Source organism: Neoarius graeffei, chromosome 28, assembly GCF_027579695.1.
Source record: "Neoarius graeffei isolate fNeoGra1 chromosome 28, fNeoGra1.pri, whole genome shotgun sequence".
Lineage (NCBI taxonomy): Eukaryota > Metazoa > Chordata > Actinopteri > Siluriformes > Ariidae > Neoarius > Neoarius graeffei.
The window spans coordinates 1521514-1535448 of record NC_083596.1 but is presented as its reverse complement, the minus strand read 5'-3'; the positions used below and the strand labels follow the sequence as shown (position 1 = coordinate 1535448).

Sequence of the window (13935 nt, the reverse complement as noted above, 5' to 3'; positions counted from 1 at the left end):
TTTTGAAAAAACGATGCAATCGTTTTCTGCCTTTTGGCACCCTTCATCATGCCGTGTTGGGGTCCTGAACTAGGAGGAGCTGTCCCCGATATGCCTGTCAAACTTGTTGTGGGTAACCATAGCAACCAACCTCGAGCTCGCAACCTGTGCAGTCTGCGCAGTTGCAACTATATACACTGCTGTGCACCTCAATAAACCGAATGGTAATTAGTCTTTTGATTTTTCCGTGAGGTTTGCCTTATGCAAAGAAAGACAGCATAGACATTTTTCCTCCCTATAAGTGGGGGGGACCGAACGAGGTGAATTTAAATCTGGGTGGGACGAATCCCCCCCCGTCCCCCCCTCTATCTGCGCCTGTGCGTTCAGTATCATGCTCGCTGAATGGAATATATCTGAAAAAACATGAGAAAAAGCCAGCTTATATTATTTAAATATGTCAGTATTTCATAGGAAATACTGCGATGTATTTCCTATGAAAAATGCGAGTTTTTCAACACAAGAAGTCGTTTATTTGTATAGCACTTTTAACAACAGATATTATTGCAAAGCAGCTTTAGAGAAAATGAAAGACTTGAAACATGAGCTTAATTTATCCCTGATGACGAAGCCTGTGGTGACAGTACCAAGGAAAAACTCCCTCAGATGACACGAGGAAGAAACCTCAAGAGGAACCAGACTCTAAAGGGAACCCATCCTCATAAACTTCATATCTTCAAGCCAACGTGTGATTTTCTTTTTATTATATCGACACAAAAAGTCCCCAAATTTATCAAAACAATTCATCGATTTCCTCACGAGTGAAGATATTACAAAATATGTTTCTCCATGTCCTGGATGTAGTTTGTATGAAAAATACAAGTGGCGTATTTCCCAGTAAAACACTCGTGTCTATGAGATATAAAAGAATAAAACACTAAGAGACTTTCAACTACATTTCCCAGAATGCACTGCAGCCAGGAAGCCTGTGACTGTCATCTCAGAGAATATCCGTGTTTTTCTCATAAGTTTTTTTTTATCGGAATATTACCCCCTCCTTCAGCTCTGCATATTTCTAACCTACCATGGCCCTCATACTCTGTCCCACTCCCTTCACAGAACCCTTCATAACATTTTTCCATAAACATTCAGACTCCAGTGTTGGAGCAGTCAATGTTAATTCAGAGATACTCAGTGAGGATCAGTGCGGCTCTTAAACGTTGGGCGTTAAACACATTCCGAGCGGAATCGTAACAACAACTGAGAAGAATTTAATCAGAGCTTCAGATGAGTTCTAGACTCTCGGATATAGAGAGGTTTTCAGTCTTGTGCGTGCACAAAGCTTTAGAGTCGACTCACACGACCACTCCACGTCTCTCCAAAGTCATACAGAGACTGAAACACACTCAATATGGGTTCAATTCCCATAAACCTCTTTATCAATCTCTACAGGCAAGCTGCAACACCTCAGACACGCGGAAACACTTTGCTGTGATGTTTAGGAGGGTTTTTTTTCTTCTAAATGTATTTACAAAATGGTTGACTATAAAGCGCTGTACTTCAAGCTAACGAAAAAAGATGGAGGGAGAGCATTAATTACTGAACACAGTGAAACACACCAAATTGTGGGCTATATTTGGAAGAGCGAGCGCATTCTCACTCCTCACACCCACGGGGACGCTTCAATTTCTTCTCAAAGACATTTTCAGAGTAATTCTGTACCTCAGACTCTCTCTCAACGTCTTTCTCTCACACACACACACTAGTCATCTCAAGTACAATACACGTGCGTGCGTGCGCGCGCGCACACACACACACACACACACACACACACACACACACACACACACACACACACACACACACACAAAAAAAAGCATGGTCCACTTTGAAAAAAGGTGCAGAAATCTTCTCACACATTTCGCTCTCGCCTACTTCATATTGTCTACTTCTGTCAACTGACAAGCAGGCACTCGCCTCCGTCGCCATGGAAACAGGCCACAAATCAAACGAAGCCAAAAGGAGCCGAATCTCACACTCACACTCGTCTGTGGAATAGACGGTGATGTAACTGAGACACACACTCACACACACAAACAACATGCACATACAGTACAAAAAAGATGCATCGACGTAAACTCGTCATCTGTCAGGATCCGTTTTTTTATTTCAGGATAATTGGTAACTTTTGTGACGCGGCAGTTAGACGGATATTTAACACTGTTTAGGTCTGAATTAAATTAGAGTCGGCTATTTTTGATCGCATGAGCTAGATTTTGAAAATATCCAACAGAAGAATCCCACCTCCTTCCTTCAGCCCTCCCTCCAAAGCCACTGTAATTGGATCAGACTTCAGCTCTACGGCAGGAAAAGAACTTGCACGCACTGCTCAGTGCTTAGGTGTTTGATTGCAAACAGAAACCATCGTGAATAAAGTTAAATAATCAGTAAATCACTTATGAGAACATTTAGCTGTGAGAGCACAGACACAGATAAATATCAGGACAAACACCGGACCCATACGGCCGCCTGGGCGCGTCACACAGATTCTCATCAACTTTCTAATAAAGCATCGGGAACCAGTGGCCTTAGCCAGAGACGGTCCTCTGAAACGATCTCTGCCTTAGCACCATAAACAAGCTAACGTTAGCTCGACTGAACATCATGGCAACAGGAGATATGTTACACACCCAGGGTGTTTTTCATGCCATTAATTTGCACGTTGCTATATTTTTTCAAACTGTTGTTTTGTCAGGAATACTTTCACACAGAATGTGAATATTACACAGCAAAAAAGCGACATATATTTACTTTTTTTTTTGCCTTGAGGTTGATTTTTCTGAGATTTCGCACCACGAATAACGGCACGTAGGAGACAAACACCAAAACAGACTCGAATGTCAGCGAGTCTCTGCTATACGCCAGCGTCTCTCACACCCAGGAGCCGAGCGGCCGATATTTCTACAGAGTTTTATTCCTATCTGTAATTAAGAGCGCGGTCTCAGTCTGAGAGCAAGATTTATTCATTTCACATTCAGATTTTGTAATGTTTCCCTGTTTCTCTCTCTCTTTGTCTGTCTGTCTCTCTCGCTTGTTTTCTTGTTGGACTTAAAACAGGAATAAAAACTTTCTCTTTCCTGAGAGCAGGTCTATAATTATTGTCTTCATCACCGCTAGACGACTCCCTCATTCACTCGGGACTCTACTGAAAGTTGCGGCACGAAACCAGCGGGAATCGAGCACGACAAAAAGCACGACATGAAAAATTTGCATCAGACTCGGTGCATAGTTTCTGTGAGGAAATTTCACACATGATTTTTTTTCTCATCACGGTTTCATGTTGTATCCGGAGTGTAAAGGCTCTTACTGTAACTGTTACCATATTAACTTTGTGGTTAATTTTTTGGAAAAATCAAATAAAACCTAAATCAAGCAGAAATGTGGCTAACCCAGAGCCTGATATTTTTACAGATTATCTGTCTCATGTACTCCTGTCAGTATGTTGTGACAGTTTTCGCAAATATGACTGTATAAAGTTATCTTTATAAAGGTTACATACTGCAGCTTTAATACACACATGCATACTGCAGCTTTAATACACACATGCATACTACAGCTTTAATACACATCCATACTGCAGCTTTAATACATGCACACATACTGCAGCTTTAATACACACATCCATATTGCAGCTTTAATACACACATGCATACTACAGCTTTAATACACACATCCATACTGCAGCTTTAATACACACACACACACACACACACACACTGCAGCTTTAATACACACACACACACTGCAGCTTTAATACACACATGCATACTACAGCTTTAATACACACACGCATACTGCAGCTTTAATACACACATGCATACTGCAGCTTTAATACACACACACACACACACACACACACACACACACTGCAGCTTTAATACACACACACATACTGCAGCTTTAATACATACATGCATACTGCAGCTTTAATACACACACACACACACACACACACACACACACACACACACACACACACACACACACACACACGCATAATGCAGCTTTAAAACCAAAATCCAAATCCACAGTATCAGCAGTGTGATAACACACAGATGACCTGTTTTTTTTATATAACACTCCAGAAAACAGGTTTCTGAAAGTAAACAAAACTTCAGAAAGGATTTTGACTTTCTAGAGTTTTGTGTAAAATCCACATAAAATTATGAAATTTGTAAAAAGTCTTGATATTTTGAGTTGTCAGAGAGAGAGAGAGAGAGAGAGAGAGAGAGAGAGAGAGAGAGATCAGGGTTAAATTCTTGATATGGGGTTAATTTCTTCTAGACAGCATTATGATTAGATTAGATTAGATTAGATTAGACTGAGTAAAAAATGAAAACCTCAAATATTTGTTAGATACTAAATCAATGCAAATAAAGCTAATAAGTCACGCAAAATCTTTTCTTTAAACCTGCGCTTCTTCAAGTTGCATGCGCTCCATTCTCATTTACAGCTGAGCAATTTTGGAAAATAACACTGAAAGTCTGTCGTTTACCCTTTAAACTTGAAGAAGAACCATTTTTTATCATCTGCACCACTTCACCCTTTAAAATTTAGGGGCGGAGTCAGAAACTGTGCCAAGGAAAACACTAATTCTAGTTTTCCAAAATGGCCACTGACACTGATCACACTTCTACACCTGGGGCTTTCCAGTGTTTCTAGCAGCAGACTGGTTGGGTTTATATTTCATTTTTAAAAAATGAATTTTAGGCCACGCCCACTTTCAGTTTAACTCTAAATACCTATGCAGATCTGGATATGTTGAGCACTAAACAGATAGCGATGTAGATAGTGGTGTTGTTTTGTTTATCAATGACAGGAAGTCCTACTCCACATTAGCGTGTGTGTGAGTGACGTCACTGAGGAACTGTATGTGTGGGTTTGAGGAAGATTTTGGGAAAGTCTGAGACAGACGTCTAATAAAAATTACAACAAGCAAAATGTGGAACTCGTGCTGAACCCATCACACACTGACATCACAGGTTCTGCTCTCAGATTTGTACTGATGACTTTTCTTGTGGTTACTTGTGAAAGTCATCCCTCGTGTCTGCTGTTTCTCGATCTGTTTCTTCAGCTAATCAGTGAAATGTATCATGTGTGAGAATTAGCACTGAGTCTACTGAGCTATTAGAGCATGACCTTTGACCTTTAACTTTACTCCACTGTGATATGATTAATGTGTAGCCTGATTAAACCTTTCGGTAAAACAAACCCCTGTGCACCATGTTCTCTCTTCTCCAACAGCGTGAGTCAGCACCACAGTGATGTTCAAATCAACAAAAATCTTCTAAAAATGTAAACTTACCCCAGGGTTGGAACAAACACCACCAGCCTGTTTATTACTGCATTTCTGTGTGTGAATGCATCAACACTAAACATCAAACACCAACATCAAACACCATCATCATCACACACCATCAAACACCAACATCAAACATCACACACCACCATCACACACCAACATCAAACGTAATCACACACCAACACACACCATCAAACACCAACACACACCATCAAACACCATCACACACCAACACACACCATCACACCAGGGGTGATTTCTCAGAGACAACAAGGGAAGCCGAGCTTCCCCTAAAATTCTCTCCCCAAACTGCGGTGTCTACGACGTTGAATTCTCATTAAAACAATAACTTGCATAACATAATATATGCCCAAGATTGTATTGTTCATAACTATCCTGTAACTTATTTGAGTGATGTCTGACGAACTTGCAGTTCGCTACGAGAATCACCTTTGCTGCCAGGCTGTAACCTTTCTTATTTCAATGGGCTCTATGGACTGGCAGCAGTGTTGCCAGATTGGGCGGTTTTAAGTGCATTTTGGCGGGTTTTGAACATATTTTGGGATGGAAAACGTCAGCAGTATCTGGCAACACTGACTGGCAGCCGGGTATCCGTTGCAGTCTATAAGACGGCTCTGAACAGCCAATTTCGGCTACAGGTAGTTGTTATTGGTTAAAATCAACAAAATCGTCACTTCCAGGGAAGCCGGGCTTCTCTGGGACTAAACGAAACAGTGGGAGGGACAAGAAGCCGGGCTGATAAAGAATTATTGGAGGTAGTGTTTGAAAGACATGAGGAGGGCGGTACTTCGGCGAGGAACACGGAAGTATGATCAGTCAGTCCCCAGCGGATGTCGAGAAAGTGTAGTTGTGTGCCAAAGTGCTGTCCGAATTTCTTTTCATATAAATGTTTCTTCTCATTGATGTCTCTGTACATTACTCTGTAAATAAATGTAAATATTACTCGTCGTGCTCCATTAACTTTCATCCATTCTATCAGTTTGATCATTCGTGAATTCACTCGTTTATTTCTTTTGTAGTTCAATCTGGTTGTAGGCTAGCTTGAGCCTTATTGGGATCTGCAGTGCTAGCTGCTAACAGAAATTGGTGAAGTCTCTGGAAAGCACAACCAGCTGGTATGACAGGGTCACAGACCATTTTCTGGAAAAGGAGCGGAGGGCAGAATTTGTGTATAAATAGTGTTCATGTTCATGAATCTGAAGTGTGTATATTGTTCAGTAATGTTAAGAGAATGGTGGGCTCTGTGTTATAGGTTATACCTGGGTATAATATTCAAGGTTCTGTGTGTTACATAGCCTACCTGGTTATGAATTTCCAGACTGTGTTGCAGAAGATGTTCAAGGATGTGTTGCACAGCTGGGTGTTGTGTTAAAGACTCTGTGTTGCATATCAGGGTATGATGTTCAAGGCTCTTCGTTGAATAGCCAGTGATTTTTGGATGTTTGATATTTTTGATTAAGGATATGAGGCACTAGCCTGGCAAGCCAGACTATAACATGAAATGTACAAGCAAAAATACTTTCTGCCACTAGGTGGGGTTGTCTAATTCACTATGCTAATGGGGCACACCTTTCTATGCTTTGATATCTGGCCTACAGGTTTTACGATGAATGCGTAAAATGGGCTTCCCCCGTTTTAAAAACCAGCAGCCGCCACTGCATCGCACACCAACATCAAACACCAACACACATCAGCATCAAACACCATCACACAACATCAAACACCAACACAAAGAACCCTCAAACACCAACATCAAACACCAACACACGCCATCAAACACTAACACACACCAGTACTGTACAACACACTTCAACACATATCAACACTGTCCAGCACCAACATGCACTAACTGATCTCACTCTCTCTCACACACACACGTTCAGTGAGAAAGCTGTGAGTATTTATTTGTGATTTGGTGTTAATGCGGTGAACGAGGTCACGGAGAGGGAGCGATGATAATCACTCAGTTTTCAATGAAATGAAATTGAGGCAGAATTTATTTATTTATCTGTAACTTAGTGAAATATTAGTGTTCAGTAATTTATAAAAGCTTTAATCACCTCTCTCTCTCTCTCTGAACTCCAGTAGAGCTACAGAAGGTTGTTATGTATCAGCACACACTCCTCCATTCCTCCAATCCTACGCTCCTCTCCTTTCTCTCCGTTTACTCACTGTTCAGCCAGCGATGAGCGATTCGGCCTCGTCCTACGCAAACATGCACACTCCTCTCTCTCTCTCTCTCTCTCTCTCTCTCTCTCTCTCTCTTTCTGTACCTTATTGTCCCCCTTTCATTCTGTCTAACTCTAATGTGGGCCTGTATTTGAGGTGCAAAGAAAGAAAGAAAGAAAGAAAGAAAGAAAGAAAGAAAGAAAGTTACATAAATGACTCTTGTGCACTTTGCCAGAAACACAACAGGAGATCAAAAGACTGAAATGAGCAGCTTTGCGCGCGCGCACACACACACACACACACACACACACACACACACACACACACACACACACACACACACACAGAGAGAAAGAGAGAGAGAGAGAGAGAGCTGAGGCAAAAGTGTTAAACGCCTTTCTAATTTTAGGAGATGGATTATTAACTGCAATTATTTCAGCAGCAACCTGGCGACTTGTCCAGGGTGAACCCCGCCTTTCGCCCGTAGTCAGCTGGGATAGGCTCCAGCTCGCCTGCGACCCTGTAGAACAGGATAAAGCAGCTACAGATAATGAGATGAGATGAGATTTCAGCAGCACTGTACCATGCTAATGCTACCAGTGCTAATGCTAATCAGGGTGCAGGTCACTGTTTCAAGCAGGCAGCGCTGCAGTGTCAGAGTAGGATGAGTGTAATAACCCTGTAATCACAGTTTTAGTCCCGATGCACAGTATATTTAATTATTTTGATGCAAACAGACAGAAACAGAAAACTAATTTGTAAATTAACTTTTGAATTATTTTTCATTTCAGGACAGTCTGTTCATTTTCATGTAAGACATGATGATGCTAACATTAGCACCAGCGTTATCTGATTTCTGATTCCTGATCTGGACTTTACTCCTCCTCTCAGCTCAACTTCTCTATTAGGACTCTAATGAATCATCTTCATTGAATCTGATTCCTAGCTATAGTTTCTGTCACACTCCCTTCAGAGAGCTCACAGAACTTAGTACCACAAGTACTATGAGGGTTCTCTTATATGGGTTCTACCTTGGGATATTTTTAGTAGCAGAACGTTGGATCAAACTGAACTGCTTGAGTGAATCAAAATACAAAAGGATCAATTCATTTGATTCATTGGGATGAGTCACAGGTTTGACTGAGATTGAAAGCTGCTTGTTTTACGGTGTGTGTCTATAAAATTACTAATTGGGTTTGGATTTAAAGTTTGAAAAAAAAGTTTATTTAAATTTGCATATAGTTTATATCAGTTTGCTTCAATCACATTGAATTTCAACTGAATCAAATTCAGTTTTAAAGTAATCGAGGATTAATTTAAAATGGCACAATGTATTTCAAATTCAGGATTTTTTTCGCACATGTATCATAGGCATCGTTTTTCACTGTTATGATTTGACTCTGATTCTTTTTGCCTGCCACAATGAATTGATTTCTATGCCTTTTGATTCATTTGATTCACTGCTCAGGATACTCATGGGTTCATACCAGTACTTGTATTTGATGTGATTTGTTTGACCAAGAAGAAATCACAGCCTATTTTTTGTTTGAGTTTGAGTTATGGTTGCAAATCAATTTGGCTGATTGAATGAAAGAGTCATTTGGAAAGAATGATTGACTTGTGAATGTCCAGAAGTGATAGTAATGAAATAGGAGAAGAAAGAGAGAAGAGGAAATGGGGATGGTGTACTATTTATGTTTTAATATTTTAATGCCGTTTATAATTACCTCGGTCAACTAAATACTGTAGAAACACACACACACACACACACACACACACACACACACACACACACACACACTTGGACTCACAACCTGATGAGTGTTGAATTAAACCTTGAATCAGAAAAGGCATGGTCAGTGATGTCAACTGGTTAAGTGACTTTAACTGAAAGAGAGAGCGAGAGAGAGAGAGCACGTAAAAGAACAGAGAGAAGTACAGAGGCTGTAAATGTCTGTGTGAACTTCATCAGTATTCCCACGCTGAGGACAAACCACCAACACCAGGAATGAGAGAGAGAGGGAGAGAGAGAACACAGATGGAGCAAAGACCTCTCTCCTGTATCCCCAAATTCTTCTCTTTCATTCACACATTCTGTTGCATACTGACAATTTGACAGACATAATGATAGATAGATAGATAGATAGATAGATAGATAGATAGATAGATAGATAGATAGATAGATAGATAGATAGAGAGAGAGAGATGGACTGATGGTTATCTTACCTTTGTGGTTACGATGCAGAGGCAGTCCATTGTAGACAGAAACCAGGTGGGGGCAAATCCAACACCCCGATCCCCCCTTCACCCTCTGCCCTTCCTACCCTTCCTGCTCCCTCTCTCGTTCTCCCTCTCTCTCTTTTTCCCTCTCTCTTTCTCCCTCTCTGCCGTACCCCCTTTAGTTCTCCTGTGTGTCTCTTTTTTGACTGACTGAAACAGAGAGGGAAATACAGGAAAGATGGAAGAAGGGAGGGAGGGAGAACGTAAAGGAAGAGCAGAGGGAGGGAGAAAGAGAGAGAGAGAGAGAGAGAGAGAGAGAGAGAGTGGGCTTCGTGCTTCTGTTAAATAGAGAGAGGGGAGAGACAGAGAATGAATGAGCAACAGAGGAGGAAGAGATGACAGAAAGGAAGAAAGAAAGAAGGAAGAAGAAAGATGACAGGATGAAAAGAGGTGAGGAAATGAAGGTGAAGAAAGAAAGAAGGAAAGAAAGAAAGAGAGAGCAAGGGGTTGAACGAGGGGTTATATTGAGTGCATGTGTGGAGGGGAGAGAGAGAGAGAGAGAGAGAGTCACTTATACACTGTGATCAGAATGTCAAACATTAACAGAGAGAAAGGAGGGAGGGACAGAAGGATAGAGAGAGAGAGAGAGAGAGAGAGAGAGAGAGAGAGAGAGAGAAGATGCTGCTCTGGTTGCCGTGGTATTCTGCAGCTGTTGCCTTAGCAATGGTGCAGTTGTTGCCGTGGCAATAGCGATGGTTGTAGTCATGCAGCCGATGCTGACAGCAGCAGAGACTCTGTGTGTGAAGACAGGATCATTTTCATGGACCAATTGCCTCCCCATTGGAGAGAGAGAGATTCTCAGTGTATTTATAGCCTGTCCCTCATCACACACTCTTCTTTGCTTCTTTTCAGGCTCTTTATGTCACTTTAACACTCTTCCTCTCTCATTAGTGTAACTCTGGCTCCGTCCCAATAACAAACAGCTGGACAGACAACGAGGGATGGAGAGAGAGTGAGAGGGGGATGCATCGAGGAGAGAGAGAGAGAGAACACATCTCTCAAAGCACCAAAGCACGACAGGAAACTGTTCCACACTACAGCTTTAAGAAGAAGGTGGACCATACCATGTGAGGGAATCGTGGGGGGGTCAGGCACAGCTTCAGAGAGCTTCACACACTCAGGGCATAGAAACCCACACACACACACACACACACAGTGCAGGGAATAATGATGCGGCAGTAAAGCAATTCACAGTGATGAACACATTCACATTCCCTGGGGAGGGAATCACACACACACACACACACACAGCCATTTTAACGTGTCATCACATGGAAAAAATGATGTCACACTAATATGAGGCTCCTTGATATGAGTGACAGGCGGCTTGGTGTGGGACTGAAGTCAGTCAGACATTTTCACATCTTTAACATGAAATGTGACTTTCATCCCCTCGAACAAAGCCAAATTCACACACAGTCACCACGTTTATGAGGAAATCTCACACACACACACACACACACACTCCCCTGCAGTGCTCACAACTTCAGCAGTTGGGCAGGAAGCAGTTTATAACAGAGTGGAACTCATGGACGATGCTAATCTGTCTGTGCTAAACGTAACTCCAGTCATTTCAGTCATACAGCGATTTTTATTTTGTGTGTCTTTACAATGTCTGTATACAAGAGTGAACAGCTATCAGGGAGCAAACTTACTAGCTAACAGGTCCATCATGAGGTAGCTAGTATATGAGTAATGAGGTAACTAGTTTATTAGTATGCAGGTCTGTAATGAGGTAGCTAGTTTATTAATAAACAGGTCCATAACGAAGTAGCTAGTTTATTCTAACAGAATAATAAATGCAGCATTTGTGACAGTGGCATGTCACTTCAAATAAAAGTCTGCTGAAACAAACAAACAGCATTGTTTCCGATCTCTTTACCAGAATGTTGTTAGGGTTTTGTGTAAAACAGCGACATCGTGTGGCCTCGTTAAATATTACAACTATAACCACAGACATTGGAGTTTTATCTGAAATCAAATCCTTCTGACCTGAGGCCTTTAAACCTGCTTCAGGCTTCTGAATATCCAGAACCATTACAAATCAGAGAACCATCTGAGGACTAAAATGGTTATATTCAAGCCACTGCATTTCTTACAGTGTTCAGTGAAACTTCATTTTTATGTATTCTTTTTTTTGTATAATTTTTACAAACAACGTTGATGTAATAAGAGATGAGAACTTGTGAACTGATATGAGTGCTTTGGCAGTCAAGGTAAAATGTTTTCCCCTCGCCATGGCATTAGAGCCATCTACTGAGATTTTAATGTAATATCAAAGTGGTTTTGATGGAAAAAGGGAATAATAATAATAATAATAATAATAATAATAATAATGTAACTGATAACTGAGCCAGTATTCACTTGGGGACATTCATTAAACTTGAAAACTTTAAACAACAAAATTGTTGCACCAAAAAACTTAAATTTAAATTATTTAAATGTAAACAATATTCCTAAATTGAATTCTGTCTTTAAAATGTTGACTATCAATCTTAAGTTATAAAATACTTTTAAAAAATAAGACCGAGCAGGGAACGGCAGGTGAATTCGTTTTGAGGGAAAAACCACAGAATTACCTACACTGCTGTTTAAGTGATTGAGATATTTATAGCTTTAGTCTCATTTTCATGTAAAAATATAAAATGACGGCGTTGTTTCATGTGAAATGTTGGGGCGTGTGTGTGAGAGAGAGAAATGTTGGGGCGTGTGAGAGAGAGAGAGAAATGTTGGGGTGTGTGTGAGAGAGAGAAATGTTGGGGCGTGTGTGAGAGAGAGAAATGTTGGGGCATGTGTGTGAGAGAGAGAAATGTTGGGGTGTGTGTGAGAGAGAGAGAAATGTTGGGGTGTGTGTGAGAGAGAGAAATGTTGGGGTGTGTGTGAGAGAGAGAGAAATGTTGGAGTGTGTGTGAGAGAGAGAAATGTTGGGGTGTGTGTGAGAGAGAGAAATGTTGGGGTGTGTGTGAGAGAGAGAGAAATGTTGGGGTGTGTGTGAGAGAGAGAGAAATGTTGGGGTGTGTGTGAGAGAGAGAAATGTTGGGGCGTGTGTGAGAGAGAGAGAAATGTTGGGGCTTGTGTGAGAGAGAGAAATGTTGGGGCGTGTGAAAGAGAGAAATGTTGGGGCGTGTGAGAGAGAGAGAAATGTTGGGGCATGTGTGAGAGAGAGAAATGTTGGGGCGTGTGTGAGAGAGAGAAATGTTGGGGCGTGTGTGTGAGAGAGAGAAATGTTGGGGCGTGTGTGAGAGAAATGTTGGGGCGTGTGGGAGAGAAATGTTGGGGCGTGTGAGAGAGAGAGAAATGTTGGGGCGTGTGTGAGAGAGAGAAATGTTGGGGCGTGTGTGAGAGAGAGAAATGTTGGGGCGTGTGAGAGAGAGAAATGTTGGGGCGTGTGTGAGAGAGAGAGAAATGTTGGGGCTTGTGTGAGAGAGAGAAATGTTGGGGCGTGTGAAAGAGAGAAATGTTGGGGCGTGTGAGAGAGAGAGAAATGTTGGGGCGTGTGTGAGAGAGAGAAATGTTGGGGCGTGTGTGAGAGAGAAATGCTGGGGCGTGTGTGAGAGAGAGAGAAATGTTGGGGCGTGTGTGAGAGAGAGAAATGTTGGGGCGTGTGTGAGAGAGAGAGAAATGTTGGGGCGTGTGTGTGAGAGAGAGAAATGTTGGGGCGTGTGTGAGAGAGAGAAATGTTGGGGCGTGTGTGTGAGAGAGAGAAATGTTGGGGCGTGTGTGAGAGAAATGTTGGGGCGTGTGGGAGAGAAATGTTGGGGCGTGTGAGAGAGAGAGAAATGTTGGGGCGTGTGTGAGAGAGAGAAATGTTGGGGCGTGTGTGAGAGAGAGAGAAATGTTGGGGCTTGTGTGAGAGAGAGAAATGTTGGGGCGTGTGAAAGAGAGAAATGTTGGGGCGTGTGAGAGAGAGAGAAATGTTGGGGCGTGTGTGAGAGAGAGAAATGTTGGGGCGTGTGAGAGAGAGAAATGTTGGGGCGTGTGTGAGAGAGAGAGAAATGTTGGGGCTTGTGTGAGAGAGAGAAATGTTGGGGCGTGTGAAAGAGAGAAATGTTGGGGCGTGTGAGAGAGAGAGAAATGTTGGGGCGTGTGTGAGAGAGAGAAATGTTGGGGCGTGTGTGAGAGAGAAA

At 41.9% G+C, this 13935-nt stretch overlaps 1 protein-coding gene across 2 annotated transcripts in view; it reads right to left on the bottom strand.

Annotated features, from left to right (window-relative positions):
• The window catches only part of LOC132875574 (disks large homolog 4), a 128716-nt gene extending 118884 nt beyond the window's left edge, over positions 1–9832 (bottom strand). For both annotated transcript variants that reach the window (XM_060912444.1, XM_060912445.1), the window contains exon 1: positions 9755–9832. In XM_060912444.1, the coding sequence (XP_060768427.1) occupies positions 9755–9784 (30 nt within the window). In that variant the 5' untranslated portion in view covers positions 9785–9832. The remainder of the gene's footprint in view (positions 1–9754) is intronic.
• Between the last annotated feature and the right edge of the window lie 4103 nt (positions 9833–13935).